The 15,102-nt window shown below is 33.3% G+C and overlaps 1 protein-coding gene and 1 pseudogene across 1 annotated transcript; one reads left to right on the forward strand and one right to left on the reverse strand.

Moving 5' to 3' along the window:
• The first annotated feature begins 4 nt into the window (after positions 1–4).
• On the forward strand, positions 5–11,557 carry LOC148627200 (mucolipin-3-like). Its single transcript, XM_088569417.1, has 14 exons — positions 5–510; positions 1,361–1,629; positions 2,008–2,199; positions 3,182–3,338; positions 3,710–3,800; positions 5,313–5,409; positions 6,217–6,313; positions 6,722–6,825; positions 7,625–7,795; positions 8,069–8,182; positions 8,556–8,678; positions 9,320–9,526; positions 10,306–10,403; positions 11,222–11,557. Exons 1-14 carry the CDS (start codon positions 447–449, stop codon positions 11,244–11,246), a joined length of 1,809 nt encoding a protein of 602 aa, XP_088425543.1. The 5' UTR covers positions 5–446; the 3' UTR covers positions 11,247–11,557.
• Positions 11,558–13,959: 2,402 nt separating this feature from the next.
• On the reverse strand, positions 13,960–14,597 carry LOC148627201 (uncharacterized; annotated as a pseudogene).
• Between the last annotated feature and the right edge of the window lie 505 nt (positions 14,598–15,102).

Raw genomic sequence — 15,102 nt, forward strand, 5'->3', positions numbered from 1 at the left:
GCATAGAACCCATGACCTCCCGCGATGGAGGCGAGCACGCTACTCTGAGGCCGAACCCTAATCTAGTTCCGATACCATAAAGTAGTAGTAAGCATTTTGAAATGCAATAAAACAAAATGTACATCTTAATTGAAACAAACACACTTGTCTAAAATTGGTTGTCGATGAAAAGCTATAAATCGCACAATTCTCAATCCATTGAAAAGCATTTCTTGTTCAAATTAAATCATCCCGTAATTAATCAATTATATACGATTAAGTTAACGGTTACATGTACATGTCTAACTACGGTGGTATCGATTGATTATACAGGTATGCGACTGTCATGCTCAATGAACTGTACAATTATTTATAAATAGAGATTATAGATTGACCACTTAACGGGTCAAGATTTGACTTATCGCGAATTATAGTCACTCACGAGCTAACAAATTGACACCATCAATATGGAGATGACAGAGAGCATAGAGAACGTTGGAGATGATGACGATGTCGAAAATCCGCTCACAGGTAAGTGGCAAAATATCCAATTAATTAATCATTGCATGGTCAAGTCTTGCTTAACTGTGTGTTTCCCTTTGTAACTTCATGTATTATAAATAACACTATGCTATCATGTTCGCGCGATTTAATTCTATTATAATTTTGTAGCTCCCAATATTTGTTTTGTTATGATTATTTACAGCCAATGGCATGTCAATTTACAATCTAAAAGATATGACATAGTTTTCTACTCTACATGGTTGTACAAAAGAAATCGTAGTGTAACAACACTACATTCTACTTTTGTTTCTTGCTAGTCTTTTATCAAGAAAGGAGAAAATGTTAATAACTTACCAAAAATTAAAATAGTTTTCTTGTGCAAACGTAAATAATCTACATTTCATATATATAAAAAAAATCATGAGGATGTTTCTTGTTTATAGCGTCGAATACCGATGCTGTATAACTCAGATCGCGGTATTCCAACGAAGCTGTCTGTTGGCATCGTTGAACACTGATTCTGAGTATTACTACATTTACCTTAGAGTTGATGTCGATCATTATTACCAGTGGACTGGGGAAACACTACAACCGTTTTGCTCTACGTGTATTCTGTACATGTACATGTAGATGATGTACACAAAATTACTTGTAATAGTGAGACAAGCTGTCACAACTAATACTTATGGGAAGATCGCGTATTAAGCTGTCCACATGCATGGCATGAATTACCCCAACAACTATATAAAACACACTATTTATATCTAAATGTATGAGGCTAATAAACACGGGACTGACCAGACACATTTTTAGGTCGTTTATGAATACAGTATTTTCACAGTTTTTTAAAGAAACTTTATCTTATCTTACTCTGTAGATGAAACAACAGAAAATATCAAAGATAAAGGGAAGAAAAAATCCAATATGAAATCACGTCCCACCCTCAAAGACATGTTGGGCAAACTCACCAAAAGTACGGATACTGAGTTCTCCGAGTACGACAAAGAGACGAGGAGTGTGCTGGATATGTTAAGACTTCATTTTGGAGATCCATGTTCGCGATGCTATAGAGAACCAGTGCCTATTAAAAAAGTTCCCTTAAAGATGTTGCTACTTCTTGTCAAGTTGACAGTTGTTAGTGCCCAGGTTTGTTTTCTCACTCTCAAAATTAGATATTATCATCATTTTTCAGTTGATTTGTCCCTGTATTAAAATTTCTTTTTTTTTTCGGTAACAACGTAAATTTTCGTTTTTGTTTTAAGTTGATAGCATCATTCTGACAATAATACCTACATAATGTTTCAACAAACCATTCGTAACAAATTCTAATGAAGTCAGTTGAACTGGTATGTGATGAATTTATATACATTTAAAATAGATGAAATGCTAATTCTTAAAATTATTGTGGATAAAATTAAAAAAAAAACAAACAACATACATTTAATTACACTATTAAAGTTATGAAGCTGGAAACATGTAAAATATTGTTTTACGATATTTTAAACCTAGTTTGATTTTTTAAAGCTCATTATGTTTGGACGAAGTAGAGCCTTATTCGTAGATTATCTTAATGGGAACGAGATTGCAATAAAGAACTTGTTGTTCAAAGGATGGGACTCCGGATATGAAGCTTTCCCTTGGCCTCCAGGACATGGACCGTTCGCCATATATACTATCGATGATCTCCACGAACACATAGACTATGCTGTAGAAAGGGTAGGTTGTGTGAGACACTGCTATGAAATGATATCTACTACTAAATATCATGGTTAATTACAGTCAGTCGATCTTTACGATTATATTTGATGTGGGATCAACCACGCATTTTTTTCACTTGAGCAATCATTCATCTATGTAGACGTATACTATCAAAAACTTACATGGTATTCTTGTAGATGTAATCATACTTTAATGATTATACTGTCCGTCCATTCGTCAGTGTAACATTCTAATCCGATGAATTATTTCACAAATTCCTTATCAAATGGTTTCTATGTGCAAGTCCTACTTTGTTTTTTCATCTGGGTGACTTTTGAGGCTTCCAGATGTAAAACATAGACTGTCATTCGTTGACCAAGGGTTGCGTAACCATCTTACCATACGCTACTCACCTGAAACTGCTGAATGTAATTCTATGAAACTTTCACATTCTTCATTATGCACCTCCTAGTTTGTTTCGTCTCGTCTGAATGACATTAGGGTTTTGTAGAAAGTTTTTGTGGAGGGGAGTGGTTGGTATCACCTACTGATCTGTACTCACAGGTTTTTCTGTTCTACTTGTATTTAAGTTGAAATGAGCGAATCCAGTAATGATACTGACTCGCGTTTAATCAATAGTAAAAATATTTTTTAAGTGAATTATAAGGACACTCACAATATAGCACGAAAAAGAATCACATTTATAATGGGTTATCGAATCAGATATTGTACAGCACTGATCGAAAACAACCGTAAAAGAATTAATTTTAAAAAAATAAGTGGAATAATTATATGAAATTTAATGTAAGAGTTTTACACAATGAGTTAATGCTTCATTGTTTGCATTTTGTAAAAAAAAAAAAAAGAGAGAAGGTTTTTAGTCCCTGTTAATCCAATCTGATCATTCAATTAAAAGAATGATTTTGAGAACACGGTACTTGTACATGAAAAAAAAGATTTAGACGCTATTTTCTGAATAAGAGTAAATTTCATATTTTAGTTTTACCAACTCCCTACCAATGCTGTCGGTTCGTTCATTATTGGACACTTAGAAGACTCGAATATGAAGAACGATTTAAATATATGTATACATTATTATAAACACGGAATTTTCTATAGAAATGGCACTATTGATTTAGACCCTACTATCATTACCAGTGAGTATACTTGTTTATCTGTTTCTTTTTTGTTTGTTTGTTTTTTTGGGGGGTTTTTTTTGTCGGTTTACCTTATACTGTTTTCTGGTCTGTGCATTTCATCTGTGTATTTCATTATGTTTGTTCTGATATGTAATTAAAAATATAATCTTTAATTGAAAAAAATTCAAGTTACCAATATGAAATGAATGCATGACCCTGACTTTACATTATCGTTTCTGATCATTAACGCTTGAATAAAACCTCCCGGGTCGTGGCGTGCGCAATACCTTTTTTTAACGCTTCGAGCTATTTTAAAAGGATCGAAGATCTTATTGTCATGTCATAAAATAATCTGAAGAGAAAAAATTCAAAAATAAAAATTGTTTCAGAATGCAATCAGTTGCGTCCAAATTCTACAGATTATGGTTTCGATCCCACAATAAGACAGTTGGTGACTAGTACAGATGGCTCCCTTGTAAGGTACAGTTTATAAACATTTAATTACAAACAACGGTCGATGCATGCTCTTATTCGTGTGGTTCTCTCTGTGTTTACATTTGTTTCTTCATTTTGCACCGCCCCCTTTGGTCTTCTTTTTGGAAGTCGCGTTATGCGTTACATATGATTGTCCTTAATTTCATTTAAGTTAGTTAGATATATATCTTGGGTAAGTTGCATATTTTTACATCAAGTCAAAATAATAGAAGAAAATATACGATTGTACCAGGAGGCACAAGATCAATGTGTTTTTTATGCTGAATGTTTCTGAATGCAGAGTGATACACCCTGTGTACTATGTTGCATTAGTGTGTGTACTATGAGGACCTTTTGCCGTTAGGCGCTAGGAGGCGAAGCTGACTTTTTCTACCTATATTCCGCACTAGTCTTGTAATAATTAGGACTAGTGTATGAACGTATTACATGTATGTGTTTTCGATGAATGCACGATGTAATTGATTTGACGACTACCATATCATTGACTATAGTAGACGACCCGTGACAAGTTGTATGCTAAACCATCTCAAGCTCACACTTTGATTTGTCTCATTTAGTTGGGGCGAAAGTTTAAGCTATGAAACTGACTGTTACAAAAGAATGGACCGAAACGATTAGTATGTACATGTAGGAATGTGGCGTTCCAAGTTACTCAGATTTACATGGTTACTTTAATTAATGTTAGAAAACCCAGAAAATATGCAAATAAAAAAAAAACAAAAGGTGAATTGAACATGTGTTTTAGGGAAGCTAGAAGAGGGATGGACTGTTTCAGCCCAATTTATGACACATTGCTCCAAGGCACTGCGAGTTAGAGAGAGTTTCACGCATTTTATACCAAAAATATCCATTCGGAAGATGATATTTTCGTAAAAGACAGAATGAAAATAACTTAAACCAATCAGAAAAAATAACTAAATCTACAATTTAATCAATTGTGAAAGTAGTCATTTCCGGTAAATTCTCGAAATTAAAAAGCCAATTACAACGAAAACGTCAACGCTTAAAGTCTAAAAAAAATGAACGAATAACAACCGTTTCAAACAAGAAATATCACCTTGATATTAAAAGGTAACAGTTTAACTCAGAAATTAGAAAATATGAGTCAAAACACAATAAATAGAAAGGGTGCGTTCGATGGCTATTTTTAGAATATGAGGGTTCCGCCACACAATAGCAAATTGAAAATACAAGATTGAGAAACAAGATAAAATCTTATTCAATCCGTCTCCAGAAATCATGAGGAATAATTCTATCACTAGGAAGTAGTGCTCTAGTGCTCATAATGTGCATTTGGTGAGTTTGGATTCAAAGTGAATTGGTTGATATTTAATGCTCTTAGATTTTACTCAAATCATAAGTAAAAAAGAAATTTCCACAAATAGCTGTAGAAGTATGACGTGTGAAGTGTGACGATACGAACCTTTTTGTTCAGTCAGCACGTCCTCCCGTTCTTCAATTTCTGTATCCACCCCTTAAGTAAATGTTATATTGTAGGTTGTTGCGAGTAGAACTTGAATTTACGTTAACTTCAATACGGATTGATATGGATGACCCTGCCCTCGGCTCACAGTGCTTTAGAATCGCAGGACAGGTATAGTTGTATACCAATACTTAGTACATGTATTTCTGCCACTAGTCGAGTTGTTGCAAGCATGTATATCTAAAAGTTTGTAAAAATTGTGTGGTCTCCCATATTTTATTGGTAAGTTACATGTATCATTAGATTTTCATGTATCAATAGCAGAACACACACTATTGTTGGTTTCAATATCAGGTAATATTTGTACCGTTTTAAAACATGCTTACATTAAAGAAACGAATGTCACAAGGAAATAACTTGTAAAATGGATAAATGTAAGGTAAATAAAATATTAATGGAAAACGTATATAAACATTAGAATCTTATACGACGTGCTTCAAATGTCCTTAGACCACAGTCGTGGTAAAACTTTGATAAACATATGTCACAACATAAGGTCACAAATTCGTGTAATACATAGGCTGCGTCTTTTTAAAAATATTAAAACAATGTACAAAAACTTGCCCTATTAGAATTGAAATAAATCATGGAAGTGAGCGTCCGTTGTAAAAAATGATAAAATGGAGTTCCCGCTATTTATTTCTTAAATATACAATGACCATCAACGAAATTTATCGAAATAATAATAATAAAAGAAATAAGCAGTCCAATTAAAACCAATCATCTATAATCACACACACACACACACACACACACACGCTTGCACGACCACTTGCACACAAAAGGTGACCATTTTGGGGATTGCCTTTTGCTTTTTTATGATTTGTTGTACATTCTATATTAATTGGTCATGAGAATTTTTAGTACCAATATTTCCGAACAATTGTTGGGGATTAACTGTGTTTTTTTGACTTGTAGATTATGTTTAATAATCTTAAACTGAATGGTCAAATCAAACAGAACTTGGAAACTTGGATAGACAGCTTTCAGTGTGCCGGATTTATTCAGAATACATGTAAGTACTGAAAAACGCCTTGAAATGTAAAAGTTTTTTGAGAAAAAAAAATATTGCCAAATTTCATATACTAATACAGTGAAATCCACATTACCGAACACAGAATCAACTAAGTTGTTATCTGATCTAATTGACGTTTCGTTAACCGGGTAACTGGTAATCCCCTGAATTCTTAACGGGTGTACATACATATAGGTTTCATTACATCACTTTGTTAATAGTAGAAAACATTTCAGATTGCCACCAATCCAGTTTTCCGCTGGTTCTAACTGTGCAGTTGACTGTGTAAAAGATATCTGATTTTGTTTAACTGGCAACAAACGCTATGAATAGCATCTAATGCCAGTTATGAATGAACGAAAGTGTCAGTTGCGAATGACACTGAAGTTTGATTACTTTTAATTTTAGTCATCCAGGATGATATTGCTGTCGCCATCATTGTACTGTTGTTGTTGATTGTCTCCCTTACCATGTCCATCCGATCGTTTTATTATTCTATCAGAACATTGAAGGTACAAAGTAACAATAATGGAAATTTAACGAAATAATTCTAGTTTATAGAGAATTAAGTCCTCATAACCGTAATCAATACGAATTTGACCTTTGACTTTAGAAGCACTGAGAGCCGAACTTGTAATACCGAGTTCGGATCTTTAACAAAAACAAAATGTTTATAGCTCACATCTTTAAATTATGCTTTAAAATCGTGAAGAAAAACTAATCTTAGTTAATGTGAAACTGTAAATGGCTTAGAAATATTAATATTTTTAACTTCGTACTCCTGCAGGTTACACGATTGAAGTAATATTCTGTCTGATATATTCTTAATATTCTTATACGAAATTCTTGCTTGATATAATGATGTGCATGAAATGTTACCTTTGCAACTGTGACTATGCGGTTAATAAACAAACTCTTAAGCCGTTTGAACGATCGGTATTAAAACCGCAAATATCAATGAGAAATCATTACGGAGTGATGTAAGTTGAAGGTTAAAGACAATTAAGCAGAAAATATTATTGTTTCTGCGAAAAATAAAAAAAAGGGTGCAAATTATGTCAATATCCCTTGGACCTGTGCATGAGAAAAAATTCTATCGTACATATATATATGTAAATGATACAGTGATTATTACAGAGCCCTGATCAATGGGAACACCGAAGGAACAAAATTTTTCGCGTACAAAATTATGCACACTAAAAATACTGCGCGCAAATTATAACTACTTTGTGCATCTGATTTTTTTTTTGTCTTTGCATGTTCCTATTCAGGGCTTTTTTAGCCTAGAATGTACGTACTTCTTTCAAAAAGGTTACATCAGACTACTTCCGACGACGTAACCCAGTCATTGATGGGGAAATTGTCATGGAATTATCTAAAGCTGGAAAATGGGAAATAATTAAAGTTCGAGATATTATTATCATTATAAGCGATTTCTGCACTATTGCTGGTACTGGCTTTAAAATGGTCATAGATTCACAGGTGAGTATAATTATGTTAATTCATTATTACTATTGTCATTTTATTTTCCAGTCATAATATCAACTGTATAATAATTAATTCTTAAATCAACTTTTTTATAAAAAAAAATCTTAAACAAGGTATTAAAAAGCCAGTTGTAGTTGAACCTAATTCTGATTTGTAAATTAGAAACGTTCGGTTATTATTCTTTAACAACGTTTTGAAAGGTTAGGGAAATACATGTACATGGCAAATAAGGTTATACAATCATGTTTATTTTTTTGTGGCTAAAAGGCGTTGTCCAGTTCGTCCAACCTGTACGATGCTTGTGGGATCTTAATTGGATCAGGTTGTTTGTTGGTGTGGTTAGGAGTTCTGCATTATCTTTCCTATGATTCTGGATTAAACGTGAGTGGTCAAATTAAGGTTATTTTAACCGTGTTTCCTCGTCTGTCGCATAAGAAGAAAAAGAAAAAACGAAAACATACTTGAGGAAATAGTCATTTTTTCAAGAGCTTTATCGTTTTCAAATATGAATAAATGTAGCGTATCTTGCTAATATCATTGACAACTTTTTATTTCCTATAAATTGCTTGAAGAACTAAATATCTAGATTGAAGAAGTTATTCGATATTGCTTTTGTTTAGAAATAATATTAGCAATGCATGGGGAAATGTAAACGTTGGCATTGCACACATCACTAAATTGAGTATGATGATTTTATAGTAATATATTTAAACACATGTACCACCTCGGCAAACCTTATTGCTTTCTATTACAGTTACTTTTCCGTGTAATGCAGAGGGCAGCAGGGCAAGTTGTGAGGTTCCTGTTTTGTTTTGTTATATTATTTGTAGGATTTACTCTTTGTGGCTGGGTTGTTTTAGGACCTTATCATAATAAGGTATGTTTTGAAAATACAAAATTTATATATCTCACATTGAAGAATTTTATGAACTACTGTAAAAATACTATCTAAAATGGACAGCGAAGAGTTTGTATATGTATACACTCAGATGATATGTTGGTTTGTGACTTTAAACTCAATTTAAAATCTCTTCCAAAACCTTAACTGAAACCAATTCCATTTTATTACGCATCCGCTTACTTATAGGCTTGCGAATCCTTTTGAAATATCGCATTAACCGCTGCACAGAATATTGAAAGAGTAATCAAGGGAATCAAGACTCTAGCGGAAATAAAAAAAATGTAATCCAAGGACAAACTCCAGACATGGAAAACAGACAAACACGTCAAAGAACATTAAGTAACTAAAATAATACATAGAAAGTAACAAAAGTAAATGAGCAACTCGGACTCCACTAAAAACTGGGAGCATAGACCAGGTGCACCGGTAGGGTAAGCGTCCTCTGCTATTCTAGAAACAAGATATTCTATGCAATATGTGAAGTTTATTTTATCACAACAATTTACATGTTCTACTGATATAGGCATTTACATTTTTATGACCATGCTATTTTATCTTATCACTGTACTTTACATTTCCATCCACTAATCTGTTGATAAAGCGAGATTTCCTTCTAGTTTTTCAGTATATCCGAGGCTATATTTTGCTTGTACTCCATACTTGATGGGGATGAACTGTATCTCAACTACGTTTCAGTAGATGGTACCAACGAAATAGTATGGTGGTTCAATTCGATTTTCCTCACAGCCTTCCATCTAGTATTTGCCGTAATAGCCATGAATATATTTGTTGCAATATTTACTTCCACATACGAGATCATGCAGGTATTGTTCTTCCATTCAAGGGGTGCCACTGAGTAGGAAAAAGAAATTTCAATAGTACAGTGTTTTTGTATGATCTTAACAAAGATAATAGTGGTAATCACAGACCCTTTGGACCAGGATTTTTTTATCACAAAAAATATCATTAAATCATTTTGTTTCCATATTTGAGTTATTATGTGTGTTCTCAGACACGTCCGCTTGCTATTTAATATTGTTTATACTATGCCCAGTTTTTTGTCAATTTCCTCTAACCTAGGCATAGTATAAACAGCATTAAATAGCAAGCGGCCTGTGATGATAATGGAACAACATTATATGTTAATAAATATGTAATTTCATATTGACCATGTTATAGGTTTGAGGTCTGTCATTTTGATCGAGGCGGTCGTATTGGTCCCGAGGCATCGCCGAGGGCCAATACGGCTGTCGAGGCCAATATAATTGACCGAAACCTATTACATGGCCAATATGAAATTACATATTTATTGACAGTTTCATTAACCAACTCAACTAGATAATTTGTAGAACAGTTGTTTTCGTATTTTACCAAGAATATATAGGTTTATTTGCATTTATAAGTCTTAAATATCCTTCTTGCAGGAACGTATTATTTAGAAGAAAAAAATATAGATGAAATAAATAAGGCTGTAACGAGAACAAGATTATATATCAAACTTAGTAAATTTAAAACAGCAAAGTTTGAAAAGTACATTAAACAGCGTATAAAACGCTAGTTATATACAGTCAGTGCTATGTTATACTGTTATTTTCTTTCCAAGGAAAAAGACGAAAAAACAGATCTAAAGAAATGGTTAGACGGTTATCGTAAGAAAAAGAAGTTTCATTTACCAAAGAGATGTCGGAACTGCCTATGTGGGTTAGTTAAGTTCACTTTTCGTAACAATAAATAATTTGTAGATGCAAACACTTTTTTTGTAAGTTGGAGGTTGGCTTATTGCGCAACTGAGCGTAAAGCCCATGAATGAAAAATCTTAGGATAGCCACGGTTAAATATGTGACAAACACTCAAAAGTCACATAAAAATGAAAAACAAACACAAGGAAAATGAAGAAATACATAAATTGTACAAGTTAACACAGACTCAACCAAATACTAGAGGGCTTCTCTCTCTCTGTGTGTGTGTGTGTGTCGTACATCATTAAAATTCTATCGAAGAATAATAAGTTTTATATAATTTCCCCATTGAAAGTAATGCAACGTCCGCGTGCATTAAATTTCCATATGCACTAATGCAAATATAGTTAAAATTTGTGACCTAATCCGTATCAAAAGTTCATTTTAAACAAGACAAAATTATATTACCATACAATAAAAGGGTTATCGCATGAATACTGGGGAACATTATTCCCAGTAATTTTTTTATTGAACGAGTTAACTAGTGTAACATACATTCTACAAGAAACTCGTGTAATATGAAATTCTACCCGGGATACTATTCCCCAGTATTCATGCAATAACCCTACAATATTGTTCACAATATAGAAAGTATATATTTTGATAATGTGGTTCAAATAAGACCTCTCATATATATTGTTTTCTATAAAATATTGGATAGAACTTAAGGAAAATTAAAATTTTCAGTACTAAACTATGAAATAACATAACGTTTGATTGGGTCTAACAACATTTGATTACAAAGAATAAAATAATTTATGGTAAAATAACCCTTTGTAGGTGTATTGACATAGTAGAGGGATAGACAATAGGCTTCAGGACTTACGCTTGGACTATATAAAGGCACTGAGCATCGCACTGTATGGGCTTATTTCATGTTTACAGTACAGAAGACAGTGTTAGAGAATGGCCTTGTCTGGATTTACAAATTTAGAGAAAAACTGTCTAATTTGTGAATTGATTGTTTTTCATCGTGAGAACACGTCCGTAACTGATAATATCGTGTCTCTTCTGCATGCTGAGTTATCCCTTACCAAATGTTACACCAAGAGAAATATACAATTTCGATATACATTGTATTATTTTGTTGCTTATTGAAGAATTGATGTAACCTTTTTTGTTTCGTTTGATGTTTCTTACTGTTTCACTTTACTGAGCCATAAAATCAATATAGTTTGTAATAAAATAATACTGATTTATTGGTGATATGGTGTCAGAATTCCTTCTCGAGTTTCACATTACTATTCAAAATGATATATAAAATGAAATTGGTAATTAGGCAGGTGAAACCTGAAACGATACCGAATAATCAAAATGTTTACCACTTTTAAAGAATCTTATCCCGGTGGAAATGTCCAACATTCATAAGAATTATGGGTAACACTGATAATGCCATTTCGCTAACAATCTGTAGATTTTTTGGCCACATCCTTCTTGTATTTTATTATCGAAGCTAGGGAATGTTTGGTTCCTTCTCGCATTGACAGTATACGAAAATAGATTCGTTATGCTACTAATTTTAAGATCCTGAATGAAGGTGAAACCGGATATATATATTTTAAGAAAATTATGGAGCAGATATTTTTGTTTTGTTGGTGACATGACAGTAACTGTACATAAGATGAAGTTCAAAACAAAAAGGGATCAAGTATTGGCTTTAAAAAAAATTGGATAATCTGCTTCATCATACTCATTGGATAAAAGATCAAAAGTTTTTGAAATAAACTAAGTGACGTTGGTCAACTTTTACAGAAAATTCTCTTAACCAATTTTAGAGTGACATTATTAAAGATGTATGACTACATAATATTGTGTTATGTCTTAGCTCTCGTAAGGCAAAGTAACGCCTACCATATGGGTGTAAAAATAATTCCCTGGTTTCTTTCTTTTCTCAGAATTGAATACCTATTGAATTAACGAGAAACAAATAGCAAATTTAGACTACATGCAAACTTAAGATAACAATGTTATCAATCGGGATTGCCGTTCACAAAGTTTAATATTAAGAAAGTTAAGTCAGGTAGGATAAGGGACATAACTCTTGAAATCAGTGATATGTTAGTATCATTCAATTACACCTGTCTATCAAGCTTTCATTTGAAACAGAATGAAAGCAATCCAAGTTACTTTGATGCTTACACGAGATCGATATAAAATGCTGAATACAAACATTCCAATGATTTGTAAGAGCTTGGGTCTTCCTCCTTAATTAGCAAAACGTTTTGCATAGTAGACAGATCCGAGCATGCGAAAATATGTGTTAAAAAGCTTTACTTATAATTGTTAGTATCGTTATTCATGAGAATAGGTTCCCAATGTATTGGATGTGATTGTTTACGGTATTAACTGTAATGTTGTCAACGAAACCCTCTTATAAATGCGCCAATATAATGATACATATTATAAAATGCGTAACTACGTGTACAGTAAGATGTATAGTAATTACCTTAAAATAAATTTTCTTATAACATATGCCGCATACTGTGCCCCCAAAAAAGTAGCAAACGAAGGCAAAACGGTCTCATTCAACAACAGAATCCCGGATGAAAAATAAATAGACAGCTTGACATCACTAGCATGTGCCTTTTTGGGCACTTCAGTACAAATGTGCTTAACTATGTTTACACAATAAAAAAAATTTGGTAATACCGCAAAATAGAATATTCTGATTACAGTATAATGTGCCACCCAAATTGGTGTTCAGTTATGACTGCATTCAGCAGAAGAAATAAATCAAGAACATGGTAAAGAAGCGTTTTGGTCAAGAGACCGAAATTCCAGATGCAGGATCACCTACAATGTTATTACCAATTTAGATTTGTAAAGGCTCTTAGCATCTGCAATTATCTTGCACTACCGCAGGAAAATAGTCCCATTGGCTCACCTCATTAAGGTTCAAATGCCGATAGTTAGGTCCACTTTATAGATATTTCTAATACATTCTAATTAATTCGATGCTATTTACGCCAATAAACAAACCCAATAAACAACTTTTATTGCGAACTAAATAATTGCTAATTATTCAAGATGGCTGGTAAAACTTAAGATTGATTGGCAGTATTGGCCACAGCTTTATTATTATCATTATTGAAACCAAAGTAGATAATATAAACAGATAATAGATTTGTTCAACTTTAACTAGCACATATACAGATAACTATATTATAATATTGAAATACATGTCAACTCTAGATAGATAATTAACTCATTTTTTGGTTACCTCATCGCTATGGCAACCTACAGATGCTAAATAGATAAAGATAGATATATATAATCCTGGGATACAGCGATCTATGAACTTTACTGATGGATCCTGGGATACAGCGATCCATAACATGTACTTTATCAATAAAACTAAAGATGAACTGTAACTATAACTTATCACACGCAGCGAAGTTGCCATATTGATCCAGCATAGATCAAATCTAATGTTAAGTATGCTGGATCAACCGCCACTAAAGTGGGGGTGAAGCTGCGAGTGCACTATGGACCAATTACTGCCATGGGGAACGGGGAGTAAATCAATGCCTCTGCACATTAGCCCTTGTATCCGGGTATGTAGACATATTTAAAGAAATGAACGTTTCTAGAGCACCTTGCATAGTATTAAGAAATATATCATTACCAAGATCCGTCAAATGAACACCGTCATCCTTTAGAAAAAACATCTGAAGGTAAAATATCTGGATATTTTATACAGCGCCCCTTTTTGATAACAAATGCCGAAATAGCGCTGTTAATACGATCTTTGCATTTCAACATGGACTCACAGCTATCCGAGTACCGCCAAGTTTTTCTAGGTAAAATCTGGGACCACACTATTATAGTGCTCGGTAAATAGGTTTGTATTCTCTTTAATGTATTTTTGACATTATTCCTAAAAAATAAACAACTTTTATCCTCCCCAAATCATTACCTGCTACATGAATTACTATGTAATTCGGGGATTCTTCATATTTTAGCATGTTTTTTCTATAGTTGGTTCCAGATCCTTTAACACCATCCCCCTATACCCTTGCCACCATATATGAACTCCTATGCGTTGCAGTCCCAAATGAACGCCACCCGTTCTACTTCTGGCATGCACAAAGGCATTTCGTACCAACGACGAACCTATTATCCATACTGAAAAACCTTTCCCTGAAAGTTTAACCATTTAGGCATTTACAATATTATAAAATTAACGGCGTATGGTCAACTTAATCATTACCCTACTATTTAAATAGGTAGTACTGAAAATTACAAATTAGGAATTCAAAACTGGGGAATTCTAATGTAACCCTTGAAAGCATCTGATTTCCTACGTCCCATTTCTTTAATTTGTTCCTCCGAATAACCAAGCATTGCTGCAAACGTTTCCCCTCCAATACGAAAGGAATGTGTTCCGTAAACTGATTGATCAATGCCAATATAGCAAAGAGCTTTTTTAGTGCCCTCGAAAACTGATATCTTGTTACTGGTGAACCATCAAAGTGACAAAATAACAGCTCACTTAACGGGGAGCGATTCTTCAAATATTCTCTCAAAAGTTTAACAGGACAAACATGATCATTTGCTTGTTAATTGACCACGATAGATACCCCATTTTTCAACTGATCACTCTTTGAAGAAGCTAGATATATACGGATATCAAGATCCGTAATATCAATATTCTCAAATTT

The sequence above is a fragment of the Perna viridis genome, chromosome 1 (genome assembly GCF_037379345.1).
Source record: "Perna viridis isolate PV_CMFRI_1.1 ecotype Kerala chromosome 1, ASM3737934v1, whole genome shotgun sequence".
Classification (NCBI taxonomy): Eukaryota; Metazoa; Mollusca; class Bivalvia; order Mytilida; family Mytilidae; genus Perna; species Perna viridis.